This window comes from Xenopus laevis, chromosome 8S, assembly GCF_017654675.1.
Source record: "Xenopus laevis strain J_2021 chromosome 8S, Xenopus_laevis_v10.1, whole genome shotgun sequence".
In the NCBI taxonomy this organism is placed as follows: Eukaryota; Metazoa; Chordata; class Amphibia; order Anura; family Pipidae; genus Xenopus; species Xenopus laevis.
In genome coordinates this window covers 82,242,420-82,266,166 of record NC_054386.1, presented here as the reverse complement: position 1 = coordinate 82,266,166, position 23,747 = coordinate 82,242,420, and the positions used below count along the sequence as shown (strand labels likewise).

General features: G+C 40.2%; 2 protein-coding genes across 2 annotated transcripts in view; both read left to right on the top strand.

Annotated features, from left to right (window-relative positions):
* atat1.S (alpha tubulin acetyltransferase 1 S homeolog) overlaps positions 1 to 1,768 on the top strand; it is a gene marked incomplete at its 5' end in the record, with an annotated part of 34,405 nt that extends 32,637 nt beyond the window's left edge. Inside the window, 2 exon segments of the mRNA NM_001096517.1 lie at positions 742 to 781; positions 1,389 to 1,768. Of these exon segments, the coding sequence (NP_001089986.1) occupies positions 742 to 781; positions 1,389 to 1,647 (299 nt within the window). The 3' untranslated portion in view covers positions 1,648 to 1,768.
* A 3,355-nt stretch (positions 1,769 to 5,123) lies between these two features.
* On the top strand, positions 5,124 to 14,576 carry c6orf136.S (chromosome 6 open reading frame 136 S homeolog). Its single transcript, XM_018233267.2, has 6 exons — positions 5,124 to 5,368; positions 6,773 to 7,270; positions 9,149 to 9,237; positions 10,997 to 11,197; positions 11,281 to 11,350; positions 14,141 to 14,576. The coding sequence occupies exons 1-6, from the start codon at positions 5,264 to 5,266 to the stop codon at positions 14,270 to 14,272; spliced, it is 1,095 nt and encodes a 364-aa protein (XP_018088756.1). The 5' UTR covers positions 5,124 to 5,263; the 3' UTR covers positions 14,273 to 14,576.
* Positions 14,577 to 23,747: the final 9,171 nt, after the last annotated feature.

Below are 23,747 nucleotides of genomic sequence, written 5' to 3'. Positions count from 1 at the left end.
CCATTGTTGAAAAAGAGACATGCTGAAGAGGTTACAATATGTCAACATTATGTATGGCCTAAAGAGAAAAGCAAGATTGTTCTTTTTGGGTCTAGGGGCCACAGACGGTTTGTCAGACGACCCCCAAACACTGAATTCAAGCCATAGTACAGAGTGAAGACAGTGAAACATGGTGGCACAAGCACCATGATATGGGGATGTTTCTCATACTATGGTGTTGGGCCTATTTATCTCATACCAGGGATCATGGATCAGTTTCAATACGTCAAAATACTTGAAGAGGTCATCAAAAATGCTGTTTCTGAGGCAAAACCAAAAATGCAGAAGAATAGTGGAATGTGCCAGAAGTTGGTGGACTCCATGTAACACAGATGTGCAGCAGTTCTCAGAAACATTGATTATACAACTAAATATCAGTTCAGTGATTGAAAGGAAAGCAAAATCTTGTAACATTATTCAGTTTATACAGTGAATGTTTGAGTTAATAAAGAAGAATTCAGACACTACTATATTTTTGGAACAGCCTAATATTCCCTTTTCTTTACTTTCTGTAAAGGAATAACACAAATTTGAATTGGTGATTTGGAATAGATTGTGCAGTGTTCCCAATGCATTTGCGTGTATGGTAATAAAAAGGATTTTGAGCTTTATTCACTTTTTTAAACACACTGCTATTATTCTGAACACAACTGTAAATGAACATCTACTGACCAAGACATGTCATTTGTTTCCATCTCTTAGCAGCTCAAATTAAAGAACAACAAAGCAGAACAGACAGTAGGTAAGTGATCATTTTGTCAATATTGCAGTTTGTAGTTGTCTTTGTCAGTGTTGTCCAACTGTTTCAGTACAGTGGGCCAATTTATCAATATTCTAGTTGTTTGGGTCCACATTATAATCAGGTTAAAGGTGCTCTTGAACAGTATGAGTTTCTTCAGAGTCTCTTGAAGCTCCATCTTGCCCCTACAACGGATGTTGGACAAATGGCCAATTCATTTCCCACCTTTCTTGTATGTGAAGTGATAAATCTGGCCCTTAGTGTTTGTAGTTTTCATCGTGGGCAGGGGATTTTGTAAATGGTATTATTACAAATTACCCACAGCTACATTGCCGATAAATTTGTAATACCGGCCCCGGCCCTGGCAGGTGTTTTACCGGCAAGGTCGGTAAAATACCAGCCGGGTGGCAACCCTGCATGTAACTGTATGCCTATATCCAGCCAGAGTCCGGCCCCTTCTTTTATAGGGATAGCATTCATCTTTTTGGAGAGCATAATTATTTTCCATCTCCATAGGTGCATTGTGGGTAAAAAAAAAAACATGGCAAGATGATTGTTTTTGCACTTCTGTAAAAATAAGGTCTTGTCTATTATATATTTTTTTTTATAGTGCCCAAGAAGGGAGATCCCAGGACAGGCCTAATGGTACAAACAGTCAACATCAAAATGATCTTATTTCATCTAAACAACATGTTCAGGATTTACATATGGAACTGGCAGCAGGAAGAACAATGAGTGACCTGAAAGAAGGACAGAATGCCACTAAATCCCCATGGTGCGACCACCCATCCTACACAGTGTTGGGAACAGTGTTAAATGCAGCTTGGGTTAAGAAGAAACAGGAGCTGCGAAGTACACGGCCATGGTGAATAGGATGGTGTGGAAAGCTATGGAATGTAAAGGCAAGACAGGAATTTAGCTGACAAGCACAAAGACACTTTATTAAATGCACAGACATATCTATGTCAAATAAATATTTTTTTAACAAACTTTTGTGTGTTTGCAGTGGTGCATTTACTCTTTCAATTCTTTTATATCCTGAGCTGGAATTCTGGAATGATTTTTATGGTGTAGTTTTTATTTCTAAATTACAGTTTACACTGCAAATGATTCACTCTACAATGTAAAATGTCATTACTGAACCAGCAAGTGTATTTTTTTTAGTTGTAATATTGGTGTGTAGGCGCCATCTCAGGTCATTTTGCCTGGTCATGTGCTTTCAGAAAGAGCCAGCACTTTAGGATGGAACTGCTTTCTGGCAGGCTGTTGTTTCTCCTACTCAATGTAACTGAATGTGTCGCAGTGGGACCTGGATTTTACTATTGAGTGTGATAAAAACGACATCATGATAATCATGATAGAATCCATTTAAGATTTTCTAACACTGGCTTTTCCAGCTGAAATAAAAGCATGCGATTGCTTTCAGTCAAAGCATTAATTTGCTATGGAACACATCCCTGAATCACTATAGGGATTAAGCCACTATCCTTATACATAGACGATAACAGATCACGCCAGTTAACTATAGAAAGTGTAGCTCTATATAACAAGTAGGCTAATGTGTTCATTTGGGGGTGAATTTCACTGTTGCAGCTACAAAGCAAAAAACAATAGGATCTTAGGCTTCCTTTTAATTTACGAGGGCAGAACTCTCAATTTACCCGATTATCCTGGGAATTATCTGTTTTAGGTGTCCCTCCCCTGTTCATAGGGTTGCCACCTGGCCGGTAAAAATGATGGCTGATCCCAATGTTATAAATAGGGAAAAAAGATAAATATATAAGAAGCCCGGTATTTTTTTCCAGAAAAGGCAGCAACCCTACCTGTTCATGAAACCCCATCATGATTCCCAAGGTGTAGTAATTGCCATGTGCAGTAAGCACCCAGCTGACTTGTCCTGGCCAAGATTTGTCTGTTCATAAACCAAATACCTAGTCATTCTAGCACCTTATAATAGGATTTCTATGTGTCCCATTTTGACCCAGAAAGCCCAGTTTTCAGAACGGCTGCCCAGGTCAAAACTGCCTTCCATGTGACCATGAGAAGACTACTGTATATAAACTCTGACATTTCTTTTTTTTTTTTTCAGTGTTTTGACTCTTGGTGAGTTCAGAATCCATGTAGCTTGTGTCAAACAAACTTTTATTATCTTTTACCACAAATGGTCTCCGGTAACTGAATTTCTCAGGCAGTTTCAATGCTATTAATGTGCTCATGTGACACTTTGGTGAGTGACTTCAGAAGCCTCCCCCGGGGAAGTAACAGACAAAGTAATGTTTTTCTAGAGACACACCGTGAATAATAATCCAATAATATTAATAATATTGACACTTATAGGAGGTAGAGGATATACACATACCTCCCAACTGTCCCGTTTTGATAGGGACAGTCCCGCTTTTGAAAGCTCAACCTATAGTCCCTGATTGTTACTGAAATATCCTGAATTGCTCATTGATCTCCTGCACTGAACAGCCAGAAAAAAAATGCAAAGTTTCTAACTTAATTGGCTTTTGGCACAGAGCCCATAATAGATACTTTTGTAACAATTTAAGATATGTAGGTCTCTTGGGGAAACCATGACTTGCAGTTTAAAAGGCAATTCACCTTCATTAACTGTAATAACACATAAAAACCACAGAAATGCATTCAAACTTTAATAACCTGCCAAATTCTGTAAAATGAACATGGTAATTAGGGGGTGTGGTCACAAAAATGGGTGTGGTCAAATAATTGTCACCGCGCTCCACGCAGCAAATCTTTTTGTCCCCCTTTGTTGGGAGGTATGAAATAGGCTGGGACAAAAGCTGACAGTCTAGTATCATTTTTTCATATTTTAGATTCTTTAACATATCATCAGTTGATGGTGATTGAGGTTCTGTTGATCAATAATTTGGTATTCAACACAGTACCATATGCATTTCCATTGAACATAAATAAAATGTTCTACTATTGCATTTTATTTCAACTATAGATACACTAATTCATTATAGCCGATGCCGAGCGTTAAAGGTCCATTAATGGTATGTGGTGAGCCAATGTTTGGGCGCTGCTTACTCCGTATAACCATCTTTAAATGACCCGAAACAGTGACTATTTTTTAGAAATAAACTAAATAAGGAAAAGCTGGCCAAAGACAAATGACAGTAGTATCTTCTCCAGAACCGCTACTGTGGGATGATTCTTTTGGCAGAAGAATAAATCACAGAACTTGGAGGGCACTGCTGTACAGAAGGGGTCCTCAAACTTTTTTCCCATGAACCACATTCAATTGCAAAAAGAGTTGTGGAGCAACACTAGGGTTGCCACCCTTTTACTACGCTATGTCCGGGCAGGGGTGATGTCACATGAGCGGAGCTATCGCATCACACGGGTAGGGTGATGTTACGTGGGTGGAGTTACGATGTGACGATTGGTTATTGGCTGAATGCCATGTCAATCTCGGAAAACCCTGCCTGGTTCACCTCTTCCGAAAAGCAGGCTGTCCGGGTCAAAACCAGACAGGCAGCAACTCTAAGCATGAAAAAAAGTTCCTGGGGGGCAAATAAGAGCTGTTATTGGCTATTTGGTAAATCCTATATAGCAAACAGAGGAGGCTTTATTTGTCAGTACACCTGTTTTTTAGGCAACCAGAACTTAAAAAATAAACCCCTGATTTGAGGCCACTGGAGAGCAACATGTTGCTCACAAGCCACTGTTTAGAGTGCATTGGGGATAGAGGGACGAGCTTTTATAATAAATACAAAGATGTTTAGTTGCTTCAGTCAGACCTATTTTCCATACAACATGCACATTAGATTCAGTTCTCATTAGAAGCCTAGAAAGATGTTTTTGGACTGCAGGAAAAAAATCTATAAACACAGAGAGAAAAATCAGAGAATATTGCACCAAAGCCACAATCAACCCGCCAATATCCGCCAGTGCCCGACTTCCGGGTTCCTTTTATAGACCCGCCGATGACGTCACTCCAACTTGCAGTACAGCAGTAGTGACTGAAGTTTATCAGAGCACAAGTCACATGACTGGGGCAGCTGGGAAATTGACAATATATCCAGCCCCATGTCAGACTTCAAAATTAAATATAAAATAATTCTGTTTGTTTTTTTGAGAAATGGATTTCAGTGCAGAATTCTGCTGGAGCAGCACTATTAACTGATGTGTTTTGAAAAAAATTCCCATGACAGTATCCCTTTAAAAATATCAGTCTGATCACACTAAAAGTAGCTCCTAGGTATAATCTATTCTTGCCATAAATACAATAAAGTGGCACACAATCCCTAGCCTTCACTTTACTTCGTAACTCCCGCCCTCTTCTTGTCTCGACTTCCTTTAATAAGAAAGTGCGTTTCCTGTTGCTGGTCACGTGGTGCAGTGATGTCACGGAGGACGTCTGTAGATTCAGCCGGACGGGCAGGAAGTGTAGTATGTGTTGGTGCCGGCTAGCGCCGAATTACGAAAAGCGGCCCCGCAGGAGAGGAGGACGAGTGGATGTCAGTGTGTGTGAGGAGGCTCCGCGGGGCCCAGGCGCTGGGTGGTCGGTGGAGGAATGGAGTCCGAGGCGCAGCAGTAGGGAGAGTGAGAGAGGGAACGAGGGTGAGTAGAGTAGTGAGCAAGTAACAGGCACAAAGTGTGCAGGGAGAGCGCACTTATACCAAAGGGGGTGTGTCCGTGTGATGAGGAAAACACTTGCCGCAAGTAGGAGGCTGTCAGTCACAAGTGGATACTGAGTGTAGTGCTGACACTTTATTTTTCTATACTATATGAGTCTGGTGATACTGGTCTGCCTCATGTATAATTATATATATGTGTATCTTTCACTTCACTGTACCCTACTGAGCTCTGCAAAATCCTACGCTCCAGTATATGTAGCAATGAATCCACAGCTCGTCACTCTGAACTAGGATTTTATTGATGCAAGATTATTGTAACCCTCCTGGTTGTATCTATACTGATTATTAGGGGTGCACAGAATCCATTTTGGATTCGGCCGAACTCCCGAATCCTTTGCTAAAGATTCGGCCGGATACAGAACCTGAACCCTAATTTGCATATGCAAATTAGGAGTGGCAAGGGGAAAACAGTTTTTCCTTCCTTTGCTGACAAAAAGTCACATGATTTCCCTCCCCACCCATAATTTGCATATGCAAATTAGGATTTGGATTTGGTTCTGCTGGGCAGAAGGATTTGCCTGAATCCTGCTGAAAACGGCCGGATTCGGTGCATCCGACTAATGGCATCTGAGCTACTGTTACTTATCTTTATTTTCTTCTAGTCATTTTCAAAACATTCATTCAAACCAGTTTCTCATAACTAATTCCACTGACTACATCAGTTAAAACACAGACTGTACAACTGTAGAGTTAGTTGGATGTGTCATTGAACAAACTCAACAACTGTTGTATTTCCTTCACACCTTTGTGTGTATTAACTAGGGATGCATCGAATCCACTATTTTGGATTCGGCCGAACCAAATCCTAATTTGCATATGCAAATTAGGGGCGGGGAAGGAAAAAAGTGGGAAAAAAATTGTTTATTTCTTTGTTTTGTAACAAAAAGTAACGTGAAATCCTGACCTCCCCACAATTTGCATATGCACATTAGGGTTTGGCCAGGCACAAGGATTCAGCTGAATCCGAATCCTGCTGAAAAAGGCGACTCTTGGCCGAATCCCGAACCAAATCCTGGATTTGGTGCATCCCTAGTATTAACTTTTCTAAACCAATTTTTTGTTGTTTTTTTAACTTCACTTACATCCAGATGTCATCCATTTCAAATAGCACTGCCAAAATGACACGTTTCCACAGACGTTACAGTTGCATATTTACAATATCTTCGCAAAAGTTTGTAACTATTACTGTTCCTTTAACTTTTCAGAAGAAGTTCTATATGAGTAGTACTGGAATGTTTTCTTTCCTGGGATTGTGTTATTCTGCCCTGTTGTCAAGGCAGCTTGCTTTATCATTTTAATTTTTTTTTTTTTTTTTTTTTTTTTTTAGCCTCATGATGTTAGCTGGCCCCCAGAATTGAACCCACGCTTGTTTTATCCCTCACCTCTCAAAAACCTTTTGCCTACAACGACTACAAGCTCATTTACACGCCCTACATCTGCTAATAACGGGGAATGGCCTTCAGTTAATGGATGGGAGAAGCATCAGAGACATCTGCCGTCTACTATGGCACCACTGAGGACAAAAGTCTCTGCATCTAAATCTCATTCTTCCAATGTGCCGTGCTCCAGTGTGAGCTGTGTGTATCCAGTGGGAAGTGACGCCTGGCATTTCACTTGTGCTCAGCTTGACTGTTTTAGAAGTTTGTTTGAACCTGGAGTTTGCAGGACACCTTACCAGGCTGTTGCATTACCCATTCCTGGAACTCCGCATGGAATTTTAGCATTTCACCCAAGTGAGGAGATGCAAGCCAGTTCAGTCCCTGGAAACAACCAGCCTGATATGGAACAACAGCTGGCTGTAATGCATGCCAAACTGAGGGAAGAGGTACACTTCTATGTAATGCATTATAAGCAATATTACTTAAAGGGGTTGTTCACCTTTAAACACCTAGTTGTTTTCATAGTTCACCAGAAACAAATAATTTTGCCAATTAGTTTCTATTATCTATCTGCGACAGTTTTTCTAATATTTAAGTTTGAAGTGTCATGTTTCAATGTTAAAGCAGCTCTGGGAGGGGGGGTCAACGACCCTGTAAACTGTTCTAAATTGATACATTTAGTTGATACATTTCTTATCTTTGTCCCTGCTGAGCAGAATCTCTGGGTTTCATTACAGGCAGCTGTTAGAATTGATACAATAGTTGCTAATACTCCAGAGATGCTGCTGAGAAATGTATCCACTAAACGTTGTAAAATTGTAATAGTTTAGAGCAGGGGTAGGCAACGCGCGGCTCTTCATCCTGTTTGTTGCGGCTCGGTCTTGCAGCTTTGCCTGTCATGTCGTCTATACAACCCTTGCACCTGCTGGTGGCTTCTTAAAGGAATAGTTCAGTGTGAAAATAAAAACTGTGCAAATAAAAAATGTTTCTAATATAGTTAGTTAGCCAAAAATGTAATATATAAAGGCTGGAGTGAACAGATGTCTAATAAAACAGCCAGAATCCAACTTCCTGCTTTTCAGCTCTCTAACGCTGAGTTAGTCAGCGACTTGAAGGGGGGCCACATGGGACATAACTGTTCAGTAAGTTTGTAATTGACCCTCAGCATGTGGATGTGACGTCTATATGTGACGAGTTGGGTGTCAGATGTATTCAAGCTCACTCTATTAAAATCACCAGACATCATCTCTACCTGAGATATGTTAGATTTTATGTGTTCTGGAATCAGTTTTTTGAGTGAGCTCTAATACATCTTCTAGGCAAAAGGAGCCCCCCTATAAGATATATTGGATCTAACTGTCAATAAATATCTGACCCCCCAACTGCTGCATGAAGACAGAATGAAGAAAAACAGATGCTGAGAGAGGGACAGTGAAGATAAACCTGATTATTTCAGAAAGGATGCAGAATTTTTAATCGATTGTATTTAGAAAGTTTCTTATTGGAGTATGATGAAGCTTATATTCCATTTTCATATTCGCGATAGTTCCCCCTTTAATTGTTTGGAACAGTTACCTAAGCCTAGCCCCCTGCTGATCTGTCTGACTACTTTGCTGAGCTGGTTGACTACTGTTACTTTGTATCAACAGCCTCTGTCCTCAGCCTGCTTCCTCCAAACCCCACAATTCCCTGCACACGTGATTTCAATAACGAAAGGAATATCACAGTGCAATGCATTGTGGGTTATGCAGTTTCATCATGCTGTCTGTAAGCTGTGGAGAAGTTGTTACAATTTGTAACATCAGTGTTTAGTCCCTCCTTCCCTGCCATTATTTCAAATGATGCTGGATTTCAGCATAGAAAATGGCATTTATTCATACTTTTTGAAGAAACACGTAATTGTGATGTATATATTAGGGGTTTCTGTGTTATGTGGGCCTCTTTATCAAATTTTGGTTTGGAAGCCGGAGTTCCTCTTTACTTCTGTAATGGTTATGTTGAGAAATTGTAGTGTGTTTGATTTGTAATTATATCATTGACTGTAACACTTGCTAATATTTTTTATCTGGTCATGTTAGGGGATTGCTGATAGATGGCTTAATAAAGGGCCCAGTGGGAGCCCAATAATGTTGCATGTGGGCAATATTCTTACATGTCAAAGTACATTATTCAGCACTACTAGTAAGTTATTTGGAAAGGTTTAGCAGCCTTAGATATGAGCACTATGAAAGGACTCCTGCCTGCTACCCTAAACCCCACCCCCACCCACCCCTATGGTCTTTGTATCTTGAACGAATGGAAAATTTTGATTTGTTTCCTATTAGTTGCCAGATTTCTTGTTGAAAACTATGGATTACTCGCTATACAGGAAGGATGTGGAATTTGTCAGCAATGTCCTGCATATACATACAAGGTGAGAACATGCTTTACTATCCAGATGATTCTCCCCAGAGGGCATGGGGCTTAATTCCAGTGCTGAACCACAAAAATATTCTAAAATTATCTGTAAATGTCATGCCTACTGATTGCTGTTTCTTCTTTCTCTGACTGCTAAAAACATTAGGCGGCTCTTTTTAAAGCGGACCTGTCGTCTACACACGAGTTGCAAAATGAAAGTCTAGTAAAGGAGAAGGAAAGGCTAAAAATAAGTAAGCTTTTATCAGAAAGGTCTATATAAATACACCAGTAAACCCTCAAAGTAATGCTTCTCTGAGTCCTCTGTCAAAAGAAACACAGCATTTATTTCCTTCTATTGTGTACTCATGGGCTTCTGTATCAGACTTCCTGCCTTCAGCTTAAACCTCCAGGGCTAGGGCTTGAGCATGCTCAGTTTGCTCCTCTCCCCTCCATCCTCCCCTCCCTGTTGTAATCTGAGCCCAGAGCTATGACTGAGCAGGGATATACAGGCAGGAAGTGAAGTCACACCAAGTGAATATGGCAGCTGCTATCCTAAACAAACAAAGTTTCTTGAGCTGTTACTCAGGTATGGTAAAGCATTCTACAGAATAAATAGTGTTATAGCTTGCACTATTGTGGCTAATCTATTGACAATAAACTGCTTCAGGACCTTTCCTTCTCCTTTAAACATGAAACACAATTTTTTTTTTTCATTCAAACATCCATACCTGTTATAATGGTGTTTAAATATCTGAGCTGTCAATCAAATATCTGCCCCGCCTCTATGCCTGAGGCATAAAGGGCGGGGCATTCAATCACTTTCACTTTCCATTCACCACTTCCTACATGTCTCTGCACTTCTCGCATAGTCCCTTCCCTCCTCCGGCTCTATCATTATCTAGGGTACTGCACATGGGCATTAGGTAGGGATGCACTGAATCTAGGATTCGGTTCGGGATTCGGCCTTTTTCAGCAGGATTCGGATTCGGCCGAATCCTTCTGCCCAGCCAAACCAAAGCCGGATCCTAATTTGCATATGCAAATTAGGGACGGGGAGGGAAATTGTGTGACTTTTTGTCAAAAAACAAGGAAGTAAAAAATGTTTTCCCCTTCCCACCCCTAATTTGCATATGCAAATTAGGGTTCGGATTCGGTTCAGTATTTGGCTGAATCTTTAGCAAAGGATTCGGGGGTTCAGCCGAATCCAAAATAGTGGATTCGGTGCATCCCTAGCATTAGGTTCCCCATTCTGGTGCATACACAAGATTTTGGGGTGATACACAATTTATCCTAATAACAGTGTCCACAACATGGCTCTTGCCTGCTTGTTGTGATTGTGTAATTCCAAGACTGAAGGAAACAAAATTCCAATACAGTGTAAGTAAAGTTTATTTTACTCAATTAACATGACATAAAAGAATTTGGAATCATTTCTTTGGGGTGACGGGTCCCCTTTAAGCCCAGACCCTAATTCCCACAGTGCCTAACATGTTCCGCGATTAACAGACCCGGGAAGAAGCAATTGTGATTGTAGTCAAAATTCTTTTCAATAGAAATTTTAATTACAGCTTTCAAAGAAGTCAATATCTTTTGGAAAGCTGCTTAGAATTCCATATTTTGTCATTATAAAGAAAAGAAAGCAAATTGATTGCTTTGGTGTACTTTCCAATTAAGCACATTTTTTGCTTCCCACAAGCCATATCTTCCTATCACAATGTGTGTTGCATTATTACAGTACAGTGATTCCCTGTCTCTCTCTTTTTGTTCTGTTCCAGAGGTATCCTGTTATATCGGCTACTTTTGACACTTTCGCGGTTTTTGTTCTTGAGTTACTTATCCAATGCACATGTCTCTATCCTGAAACTGACATCTCACCCCGAAACATGTAGTATCCAAGCTCGCTGGGCAATCTCAGGCCTTCCTTTGCACACTCTTCTCTTTCACTTCTATCGTAATGACAAGACAGAGCTTTACAAGTAAGTAGTCTGATATAGCGTCACCCTTGCCTTCTACTGTAGAAAACTATATTCAATTGCTGATGTTCTTGCTTGGTTTTTAGGTCTTTTGATGCTCACTCCACCTTTTACTTGGCCTCAGATGGTCTAATACGTCTACATAAATTGGAATGGGTAAGTGATGAATAAAACGGATTAGCATGAACCCTCATTACTGCACAGAAAGAATATACAGTCATGGCCATAAATATTTGATTATTTGAAATACAGTTATGGGACCTATTATCCAGAATGCTTGGGACCTGGGCTTTTCCGGATAACTTCTTTCCTTAATTTGGATCTTCATACCTTAAATCTACTAGAAAATCATGTAAACATTAAATAAACCCAACAGGCTGGTTTTGCTTCCAATAAGGATTAATTGGATCTTAGTTGGGATCAAGTACAAGCTACTGTTTTATTATAACAGAGAAAAGGGTAATAATTTTTAAATATTTGGATTTTTTTTTATTATAATGGAGTCTATGGGAGAAGACCTTTCTGTAATTTGGAGCTTTCTGGATTAGGGATGCACCGAATCCACTATTTTGGATTCGGCCGAACCCTTGAATCCTTTGCAAAAGATTTGGCTGAATAACGAACCAAATCCTATAGGGGTGGGAAGGGGAAAACATTCTTTACTTCCTTGTGCTATGACAAAGTCACGTGATTTCTCTCCCAGCCCCTAATTTGCATATGCAAATTAGGATTCGGATTTCGTTTGGCCCTGGCAGAAGGATTCAGCCGAATCCAAATCCTGCTAAAAAAGGCTGAATCCTGAACCAAATCCTGGATTCTGTGCATCCCTATTCTTGATAATGGGTTTCCAGATAATGAATCCCATACCTGTATTTGATGTTTGACACATTTTCAAAATGTTAGCTCTGCTTTCCACAGAAATGGATCCGCAATGAAGCAATCAAGACATTATTGAATTGTAGACTTTCAGCTTTATTTCAAGGGGTTTAACAAAAGTACTATATGAGCCATTTATGAACTGCAGCCATTTTTATTTATGCCCCCCTCCCCCCCCACACACTTAATCAAGAGCTCAAAATTAATTGGACAAACTAACAATAAGTGATTTTTTTCATACTTTGTTTAAAATCTTTTGCAGTCAATGGCTGCTTTAAATGCGGAACCCATGTGGATCATGAGATGCTGTGATCCCTCCCTAGTGATGCTGCAACTGTTCTCAGTTTGTTCCTTGGTCTCCCAGCCTTTTGTTTTCTCTTTTGTTTAGCAAGCGAAATGCATGTTCAGTTTAGTTGACGTCAGGGCTTTGAGGACTACTCCACTTCTTTGTTTTCAATAGCTTTTTTACGGAATGTTGTGAACAGTTGTTCATCTGTACGTTGAAGCTTTGGTTGACTCTAAACACATCCCGTAGACCTTTTCATCTCGCTTGTCTATTCATCTGTCCAAATAATATTGTTCTAGAAACTGGAAAAGCCTTTTTAGATGTTTTCTGTCATCTGATCTGACCTTCCTATTCTTGAGTGGTTTGCACCTTGTGGTAACCGCTCTTTTTGACAACATTAACTATTTTTTAGACCTCATGTAAAAGAAATTGTTCAGTGTAAAAATAAAAACTGGGTAAATAGGCTGTAAAAATGTTTCTAATATATTTAGTTAACGTAATGTATAAAAACTGGATGTGTAACATAATAGCCAGAACACAACTTCCTGCTTTGCAGCTCTCTCGGTTTCCACGGATTGGTTACCAGGCAGTAACCAATCGGTGACTTGAGGGGGGGTGGTCACATGGGTCATATCTGTTGCTTTTGAATCTGAGCTGAATGCTGAAGATCAATTACAAACTCACTGAACAGTTATGTCCCATGTGGCCCCCCTTCAAGTCACTGACTAACTCAGTGTTAGAGAGCTGAAAAGCAGGAAGTAGTGTTCTGGCTATTATGTTACACATCCAGTCACTCCAGCCTTTATACATTACATTTTTGCCTAACTAACTATATTAGAAACATTTTTATTTTGTACAGCCTATCTATTTACACAGTTTTATTTTTACACTGAACTGTTCCTTTTAAGAGTTCACAGCAACCGCTTCCAAATGTTACTGCCCCTTTTAACTAAGACATCTCCACTTTCCAATTAATTGCCCTGCCATTGGCCTCATATCCTCCCACAGGTCTGCAGTACCCTGTAATATTAAACTAACCCTCTTAGATTCAGTAATTCAGATTCCAAGAGGAAAGGCTACCTGCATCTCTCACAATTAAATGCCCTCTAAAATGGCTGTTCCTAGACTGCATAGAAGTGATGAAACGCACACTGACTGGCACCAACAAACCCACTGAAACCTCATTCTTAAACTGGTTACTTACTGGTGACTCCCAAGTGCCTCCTGCAAGGCTTTTTAGTATTATGGGTTTCTAACACCTGCTAAATACACATGCAACACTCCCTAAACAGAAAGCCTGTGAGAATTTACCTGGTAAACCCCTCCCACTTAATTGGTAGTCCGAGGAAAAACGGCTAGTTTTTTTTTCCCCTTGCCGTGAAATTCAGCCCACTTCCTATTAACTTTTATAAAAGTACTCTTAGTAACTATTCCAGGAGACACAATATATATTAAATGTATTTATCTATCGCCTTAGTACACAGTCCTAGTCTCATTATGAAAAGTGTAGCAAATATATACACAACAATTCAGCTTTCACACTCGCTGTGTAGTATCTCGTTTATTGAGGTTTCAAACTCCAGTTGTGCTGCAAAACATCATGAAAAAAAAAATACAGTTGTAGGTAAAATGCTTTCCTTCATTTCAAACAAAGCAAATGGTCCTGGGAGTTCAGCCTGAATTGCAGTAAAGCACAATTAATAGCAAAACCAGGGAATCCAAATGTTCTGTTACATATATTTATCTTTATTTTGTTTCATCTCCTGGGTTTCTCTTTCATGCAGGTGATGCCTTCTCAGCCACTTACCGTACCCAAGAAGACTCTTCTCGCTGCTGCTCTAGTAGCTTTAGGCTTGGGAGAAAATCGTCCTGCACTCAATTTACTATCTTCCCCTAAAGCATCTCCCAAGCTTTGATACAACTTTGATTCTTGCTTCTGCTTCTAAAAGTCTTTCTATACCGTACAGCATGAAGATGGCTTGCAGAGTAGCTGGTTTTGTTAAAAAATGTAGGGTAGACACTGTTAAACCGTACAGACAACTGTGGATGAACGCAATCTGTACAAAAGCCCAGATATACATAGAGGGTGCTGAGTCAATAACTCTGTTTCCCTTTCTTACAGATATTCTGTACTCTGCTGTATATGTTGTTGTAACTGTTGATTCAGCCTGTGGATGTGTAACATTCTGTACATAATTAAATTATAACATTAGGTCTAAACAGTTGCGCGCACCCTGTATCTGTGTGTGTGATTTTTAAAAAGTAATGTGTATAGATGCACCCAGGGAGGCACAGGGGGTAGAACTGTACCAGGCTTAAAGGGGGGCCCGGCTGTGCTGCACTTTTGGAAATAACTGGGCTCCCCTTGATGCCGCATCTGCCAAACAGCTGAAGTTCTGAAGCCGTGAGTTCAGTTCTACTGAACACCAATGTTTTTTTTTATTTTATTAAACCCCTGGCCACCACTGTATTATTTTAATACTCTATAGGTACCCCTGCCACCAATGTTTTTTTAAAAAAAAAAAAAAAAAATATCCTCTGGGGCATTTCATTTTAACTTGTAAGGGGGGCCCTGACGGCAGTGTTTTGTTTTTTTTAAAAAAAACTTATGGGGGGCTCTGGTGCCACAGTTTTCTTTTTAAACTTATAAGGGGACCCTGACCATCAATGGCTTTTTATAACTTGTGGGGGGTTTACCGTTTTTAGCACTGATGTCTGTGTGGTCTTAACTGTGGGGTGAGGGGCTCCCAGGGGGCCCCAAAAATTGTTGTACGGAGCCCTGTGATTTCTAATGGCGGCCCTGGATGCACCAATTAACTGATATATAGCAATGTATGGTTGGACAGTTGGCATCTTATTTGCTCATGTATGGCCATCTTAATTAAATGAGCAGTGGCTCCAGACCAAAGAATGGTCGTGGCTGTATTACAGGTAAATGTTTATTTGCATATTTGTACATTATACTTTTTGGAAGTGTTTCTTCTACACAAAAGGCACATCAGTCATAGTTTCCAAAGTTGCACCATGGTGTCCGGCCTTCTATCAACTATACCTCAGATCAGACTGCTCAAGTCTAACCAGATTGTATTAAAATGCAAAGTCATGAAACCGATTCTAAAGGCCAAGCGGAAAGCCTTGCGCAGGCAAAACCTGACGTTTGTAAGTGGCCATCCCATTGGCCTTTATTTGGTAAGCTCAGGTTTAGGTTATCTCAAAAATAAATGGCACAATTACTAACTTTAAAGTAGGGATGCAACGAATCCACTGTTTTGGATTCAGCCGAATCCTTTGCAAAAGATTCGGCCGATTACCGAACCGAATCCTAATTTGCATATGCAAATTAGGGGTGGGAAGGGGGAAAACATTTTTTACTTATTTGTTTTGTGACAGTCACACAATTTCCGTCCCCGCCCCTAATCTGCATATGCAAATGTAAATTAGGGGTGGGAAGGGGAAATCATTTTTTACTTCCTTGTTTTGTGACAGTCACGTGATTCCCCTCCCCTAATTTGCATATGCAAATTCGGTTACGCCAGGCAGAAGGATTCTGCCAGATCCGACTCCTGCTGAAAAAGGCAGAATCCCGAACCGAATCCTGGATTCGGTGCATCCTTACTTTAAAGGAATGAAGCCTCTCTCTCACCAGGAGAGAAAAAAGGTCACTGAATGCTTGATTAAACCAATTGGATGTGCTCTATACTTCATCTTTATATTTGAGAATACTCCTTATAAAACAATACCTCCTCTTTATACTCCTTATAAAACAATACCTCTCACACTGCCTTAGAAAATTGAACCAAAACCTACTGTATGTGTCTCTGCAAATAGACCGTAACTTTACTCTTGCTTCCACCCAAACACTGAGCAGTTACTGTCCTTTAATAATGGCACAAAGGAAATGCGAGTGAATGGGCAGAAAAAAAAGATGTAATATGGCATTACTGCCATTTGAATACGATTTAGAATTAATAAAACAATTTACTTTCCCCACAAAGGGCTACTGCCCTCACTTCTAATAAGTGTACTGGGCAAATCTAAGCTACATTCTAATTGGTTACTAGGAGTTATTACAGTGGCACATACTACATAAACCTATAAAACATTTAACAAGACTCGTTTACCAATACTGAGAAAATTTGCATCTGGACATTAACCCATGGCAACTAATTACTGGTCAGCTCTGTTCAGTCAGCGGCATGTAAAACAACAAACTTGCTGTTGCCATGGGTTACTGCCTAGGTGCAAATTCACAGACTGTTATTAAAATGGACCCAGATAGCTGCTGATTGTTGCTTCTAGAAATCTCTAACACATTCAATTGTGCAGATGAATGATGCCATTTTGTTAGACTGTATACTAGTGGTCCGACAGCAAAAGACGAGGTGGGGAAAAATGACCAGGAACACTTACTCCAGCATTGCAAGCAAAAAATCCTGCCATGTAAGCTACACTGAAAAGCAGCTGTTATGTCACTTAAAGGAACAGTTTAGTGTGAAAATAAAAACTGTGTAAATAGATAGGCTGTGCAAAATAAAAAATGTTTCTAATATAGTTAGTTAGCCAAAAATGTAATGTATAAAGGCTGGAGTGACTGGATGTCTAATAAAACAGCCAGAATCCAACTTCCTGCTTTTCAGCTCTATAACTCTGAGTTAGTCAGCGACTTGAAGGGGGGCCACATGGTACATTTCTGTTCAGTGAGTTTGTAATTGATCCTCAGCATTCAGCTCAGATTCAAAAGCAACAGATATGACCCATGTGGCCCCCCTCAAGTCTCTGATTGGTTACTGCCTGGTAACCAGGGTAACCAGTCAGTGTAAGCCAAGAGAGCTAAAAAGCAGGAAGTAGTGTTCTGACTCCAGCAACATGTTTTATTTTGCACAGCCTATCTATTTAGCCAGTTTTTATTTTTACACTGAACAATTCCTTTAAAGCAGTGATCTAACAGAATCAAAGGTGTGGACTGAGAGAACTCCGTTCTACTACCTAAGCTAGATAGGAGAAAATATTTATCTTTCCATGATGTACTTAGTTTCTCCTTCATAAATACACATGAAAACAAGCAAAGTAATTATATAGTAAGACGTAATATTATTTTGTGAAGAAAACTGAAGCTGTGAGAAGTATTACACTTTGGGGCAGATTTACTTAGGGTCGAATATCGAGGTTAATTAACCCTCGATATTCGACTGTCGAAGTTAAATCCTTCGACTTCGAATATCGAAGTCGAAGGATTTAGCGATATTCGATTAAAATCCTTCAATTCGAACGATTCGAAGGATTTTAATACATCGATCGAACGAAATTCCTGCGATCAAAAAAAGCTTAGAAAGCCTATGGGGACCTTCCCCATAGGCTAACATTGAGGTTCAGTAGGCTTTACTTGGCGAAGTAGGGGGTCGAAGTTTTTTTTAAAGAGACAGTACTTAGACTATCGAATAGTCAAACGATTCTTAGCTCGAATCATTCCATTCGAAGTCGAAGTAGCCAATTCGATGGTCGTAGTAGCCACAAAAAACATTCGAAAGTTTTTTGTTTTTTTTATTCCATTCCTTCACTCGAACTAAGTAAATGTGCCCCCAAATGTTTAGAAGCCACATACCACAGAGAATAATCAGCAAATGTTTTCAACAGCCACACAAGTTGCTCCGCTTGTGAGCAAGGCCCTCTGATAATATTTTTATTCTGCAACAACCCTTGTTTGTTAAATGAATACGTCTTTTGTTCGTATATGTTTCTATCATGGTATATTTGCCTTATCGTTGGTGTTATATAAACGATGATGAAGGGGGTGTTATGGTTTACTTCTTTACACTTTGTAATGCAATTATTGCTTTAAGATGATGCGACTTTCACACATATGCGTTAAGAAAAACATTCTGCAGCAGTTTTATGTGATTTACCAAAACAGATGCCTGTTGGTGTCTACACTGGTAAATTGAGTGCATCTTATTAACAAAACGTATTGCAAACAAAACCACTGGAGACCCTTTCAGTATTATTAGTTTTAGATTCAATTTGATCTTCACAGAAGGATTCAGCCAAATCCAAAACCTTCAAGTTGTTCTTCACCTTTCAACACTTTTTTTCAGTTTAGTTGTTTTTAGATACCGTATATACTCGTGTATAAGCCGACCCGTGTATAAGCCGAGGTACCTAATTTACCTAAGAAAACTGGAAAAATTTATTGACTCGTGTATAAGCCTAGGGGCTGATTGAAAATCAATCTGTACTTTGTACAGGAACGCTCCTCTAGTCATATAGACAGCCCTGCTGAGAATAAGGATTGCACTTCCCCAAGCAAACCAAAGGCGTCCATTGTATATGCTCTGAAAAGTGTAAGGCTAGATTATTACACCTTTAAAATAAATGAGAATGCCAGTCTGAAGCAATTTAATAAAGAAACAGATAATAAAAGATACTGCCCAGTATGAACTTCAAATATGATGCAGATCCATTTCTGATGAGACCCATAAAATATTAATGCAGGATTCTCCAGTACACCCAAGAAGCACACTGTGAGTTTGACAGTGATTAAATGTACTACATATATATTGAGAGTTTGAAATGCTTTGAGATTAATAACATGGTGAATCCAAACAGTTTGTCTCCTATGTGGAAGCAGCAGCTCACATCAATCGCGTAATATCGGATCCCTCACCTCCCTCTCCCATAGCGCATCAGGACTCTGTGACTGACGATCGCCGCCCGGAGCAGGTCCAGGAGCTCCGGGCGGCGCGTCCTTCCCTGCCGGCGTCGCTCCCAAAATGGCGGCGCCCATGGCCGCCACGTGGGTAGAGGCGCCGGCGCCGCTACCCACGTGGCGGCCATGGGCGCCGCCATTTTGGGAGCGACGCCGGCAGGGAAGGACGCGCCGCCCGGAGCTCCTGGACCTGCTCCGGGCGGCGATCGTCAGTCACAGAGTCCTGATGCGCTATGGGAGAGGGAGGTGAGGGATCCGGTGAGGGATTGGCGTATGACCCGCGTATAAGCCGAGGTCGAGTTTTTCAGCACATTTTGGGTGCTGAAAAACTCGGCTTATACGCGAGTATATACGGTAACTCACCAGAAATTAACTTTTTTTTTTTTTTAAATGACCTTAATTCTCCCAATAACGACATTTAAAGGTTCATTTTTCACTTTTTAAAGGATAAGTAAATATTTAAAGGGGTTGTTCACATTCAAAACTTTTTCTCAGTTCAATTGGTTTCGGATTGTTCACCAGAAATCAAGACTTTTTTTCCAATTATTTTCTATTTGTGACTGTTTTCTCTAAGGCCAGACGTGGCGCTTTTACGTGGCATTTTTAAAAAAAAGCTCAGTCGGGCGTAAATACGCCACTGAAACCACACGTGACCATCAACATGCGTTTTTCAGCACGTAGGTTTCTTTTCCCAACATGCACTTCTCATTGTTCTCGTTCCCCATAATTCCGCCATCTGAAAATAGAAAAGCTATTTAGAAATAGAAAAACTATTGCAAGATGGAGCAGGAATGATCGTCATTACGCAACACAATTAGGTCACCGGCAGTAAACACGTATATGCATCATTTATCTCGCAAGAATTTTGACGCCATATTTAAAATATGCTGCGTATTTATGTAAAGTGTGGTTTCAAACTTACAGATCCCATAGAGTCTATTGATTTGGTAGTTTCTTGACGTACTGGCGTCCCATGGTGGATTTTGCCTTGCAAGCGCCTTGTGAGAATTGCCATGGTGCGTTTTCCATTAGTTTCAGTGGTAGTGCAGTTTATGTGTATTTACGCCCGACGGAACTTTTTTAAAAACGCAATGTAAAAACGCCACGTCTGGCCTTGCCCTAAAGTGTAAAGTTTCATTTTTCAGCCTTCTAAATCAGCTCTGGGAGGGGGGGGGTCGCTGACTCTTTAACTGTTACAAACTGATACATTTAGTTGATACATTTCTTATCTTTGTCCCTGCTGAGCAAAAGCCCTGAGTTTCATTAAAGGCAGCTGTTAGAATTGATACAATTGTTGCTAATATTCCAGAGATGCTGCTGAGAAATGTATCAACTAGATGTAGCAAAATTGTAACAGTTCAGATGACCCTGGATATCTCAGTTGATAAACTGAAACACTCGAGACAGGAACATTTAGGGGCAGATGTATAAAGGGTCAAATATCAAGGGATAATTAACCCTCAATATTCGACTGGCGAATTAAAATCCTTCTACTTCGAATATCGAAGTCGAAGGATTCTGCGCAATTTGTTCGATCGAAGGAATAATCGTTTGAACAAACGATTAAATCCTTCGAATCGAACGATTCGAAGGATTTTAATCCATCGATCGAAGGATTATCCTTCGATCAGAAAAAACTTGGAAAGCCTATGGGGACGTTCCCATTTTAAATGTATACTTATCTTTTAAGTCTTTCTAAAGCAGCTCTGTGAAGGGGGTCCCGACTCTGTAAACCAGGGGTGCCCAAAAGGTAGATCCGGTATCTACCAGTAGACCTTTAGCTGGTGATCAGTAGATCTCAAGACACTGTCAACAAACAGCTTGTCTAAATCACCCTCCTGTTTCATGTTTTTCATTCACATATTTATTATTTACATAACAAATATTTACATAAGAAATAGTGGTTTGTTAATTATAACAATATACATTTTCTCATAAATCAATATTTAAGTAATATTTCCCATGGAACAGAATGATATCAATGTTTTTTTTGGATGTAGATCATAATGGAACATCATCACTAATAGTAGACCTCGCATTAGTAAAAGTATGGGCACTCCTGCTGTAAACTGTTCTAAATGATACATTTCTTATCTTTGTCTCTGCTGGGCAGAATTCCTCAGCTGTTAGAATTGATACAATAGTTGCTGATATTCCACAGATGCTGCTGAAAATGTATCAACTAAATGTAGTAAATTGTACCTGGATCAACTCCAAAATAGTGAATTTGATGCATCCCCCAATTAATATAAACTGCATTTTTTTATGATGTGCCCATAATGTAAATATTGTGCTAGGTTTGTTTTACATGTCCTTTTTTTTCTTTCTTCACCACTTTTTCTACATGACAAGAAACAGAAGGGTGACATAATTATCAACAATGCTGATGCTGGACTATAAAGAACAGGGGAGATGCTGGATACTTACCAGACACTCACACACACTTACTAGGCAACATTACTACAGCTCTTGAATTTATCCTGATAGACAGGCCTGGACTGGCCATCTGTGAATTCAGGCAAATGCCCGTTGGGCCGCTGTCTGTGTGATGTAAATGGGCCTCTCTGCACTGTAGATGCAACGAGGCTGCTGTTGCTGACAAACACCACTAGATGTCGCTTATTTCTCTAGTGACTGCAGCTCCTCTTTAGTTCTTCAAAGTAACCACTAGGTGTCAGCACTTCTGGAACCTGTAACTGCCAGATTTTAAGTTTCCACTGAACACCAATGATCTTTTTTTTTTTTCTTTGAAAGCCCTGACCACCAATGTTTTTTTTTTTTTTTTAAATTTTTTAAATGGGAAACCCAGGCCACCAATGTTTTTTTTTTCTACTTGGGGGTCTGGCCACCAAATTTTTTTTACTTGTGGGGGGCACCAATGTTTGTTTTAACTTGGAGGGAGCAGGCTACCAATGGTTTTTTAACTGGGGGGGGGGCCGGTAACCAGATTTTTTTTTACTTTTTCTGAGGCCCTGACCACCTTTTTTCCCCCTCATCTTATTGTTATTCAGAATGCTCTAGACCTGGGGTTTTCCGGATAACGGATCTTTCAAAAATTTGTTTCTTCATACTTTAAAGGAGAACTAAACCCTAAAGTTAAAAACCACTACCCCCTACCCTACACAGACCCCTCTCTCATCTCCCCAGCCTAAGGGGCACATTTACTAAGGGTCGAATATCGAGGGTTAACCCTCGAAGTAAAATCCTTCGACTTTGAATGTCGAAGGATTTACCGCAAATACTTAGTAAAAAACGTTTGATCCAATTTAATCCAACGATCGAACGATTTTTCTTCGATCAGAAATATCTTAGAAAACTTATGGGGAAGGTCCCCATAGGCTAACATTGTAGCTCGGTAGGTTTAAAGTGGCGAAGTAGGTAGTCAAAGTTTTTTTTAAAGAGACAGTACTTCGACTATCGAATGGTCGAATAGGCGAACGATTTTTACTTCGAATTGTTCGAATCAAAGTCGAAGGTCGAAGTAACCTATTCGATGGTCAAGTACCCAAAAAATAAACTTCGAAATGTCAACTTTTTTTTACTTCGAATCCTTCACTCGAGCTTAGTAAATGTGCCCCCATGTGTTACCCTGGGCAAATGCCCCTTACGTTTTATACGTTTTACTTACCCCTCGGTGCAAATTAAGGCATTGGAGTTCATGTGCGCCATCTTCAGCAGCTTTGGTAATCTTCGGAATAAGACCAGCGCTTTGGCAATTTTAGTGAGTTTCGGCGCATGTGCAGTTACCGCGATACAGAAAATTGCTCCAACTGCGCATGAGCCGAGTCGCTGGTCTCATTCCGAAGATTTCTGAAGCGGCTGAAGATGGCGCCCGTGAACTCCAATGCCTAAATCTGCACCGAGGGGTAAGAAAAAAGTTAGGGCGATTTGCCCGGGGTAGCACTTAGGCTGGGGATATATATAGGAAGGGGGTATCGTTTTTTTAACTTTAGGGTTGAATTCTCCTTTAAGTCTACTAGAAAATCATGTAAACATTAAATAAACCCAATAATCTCATTCTGCTTAGGGATGGGCGAATTTGACCCATTTTGCCAAAAATTTGCCGCCGACACCCATTAAAGTCTATGGGCGTCAAAAATTTTTTGTCGCGTGGCGAATTTTTTTGACGCACAATGCCATACAAGTCTATGGGCATCATTTTTGTGGCGAAACAATGCGAAAAAATTCGCCCATCCCTAATTCTGCTAATTATATCTTAGTTTGGCTCAAGTACAAATATTACAGAGAAAATGAAATCAATTTTAAACATTTGGTCTGTTTGATTATAATGGAGTCTATGGGAGACGGCCTTTCCGTAATTCAGAGCTTTCTGGATAATGGGTTTCCAGATAACCAATCCCATACCTGAAGTGGGCTGCTTTTTTTCTCCCAGTCGGGCCCTGCTGATAGAGACCAGATAAATTCTAGAAGTCAATTCCTTCCCAAATGTAACTGTCCCATCTCAGTCCTTTATAACAGATATGGACCATATCATCGTCCTCTTGTTCCCATTATTTACAATTCCTTTTCTCTCTGCACTACAATCCCTCTAATTACCTGTTTCTTTCCCTTTCTCCTCCTCTTCTCATTCATTCATCTCCTACTCCTCCTCCTCTTCTCATTCACCTCCTCCTTCTACTTCACCTCCTCCTCCTAGTTCCACCTCAGGCTTCCCACCACTCTAATGG

Coding starts and splice junctions, on each gene's coding strand:
- c6orf136.S (XM_018233267.2), top strand. CDS start 5,264: ATGTCAGTGTGTGTGAGGAGGCTCCGCGGGGCCCAGGCGCTGGGTGGT. Junction 5,369..6,772: donor GAGTGAGAGAGGGAACGAGG/GTGAGTAGAGTA, acceptor TTTTTTTTTTAG/CCTCATGATGTTAGCTGGCC. Junction 9,238..10,996: donor GTCCTGCATATACATACAAG/GTGAGAACATGC, acceptor GTTCTGTTCCAG/AGGTATCCTGTTATATCGGC.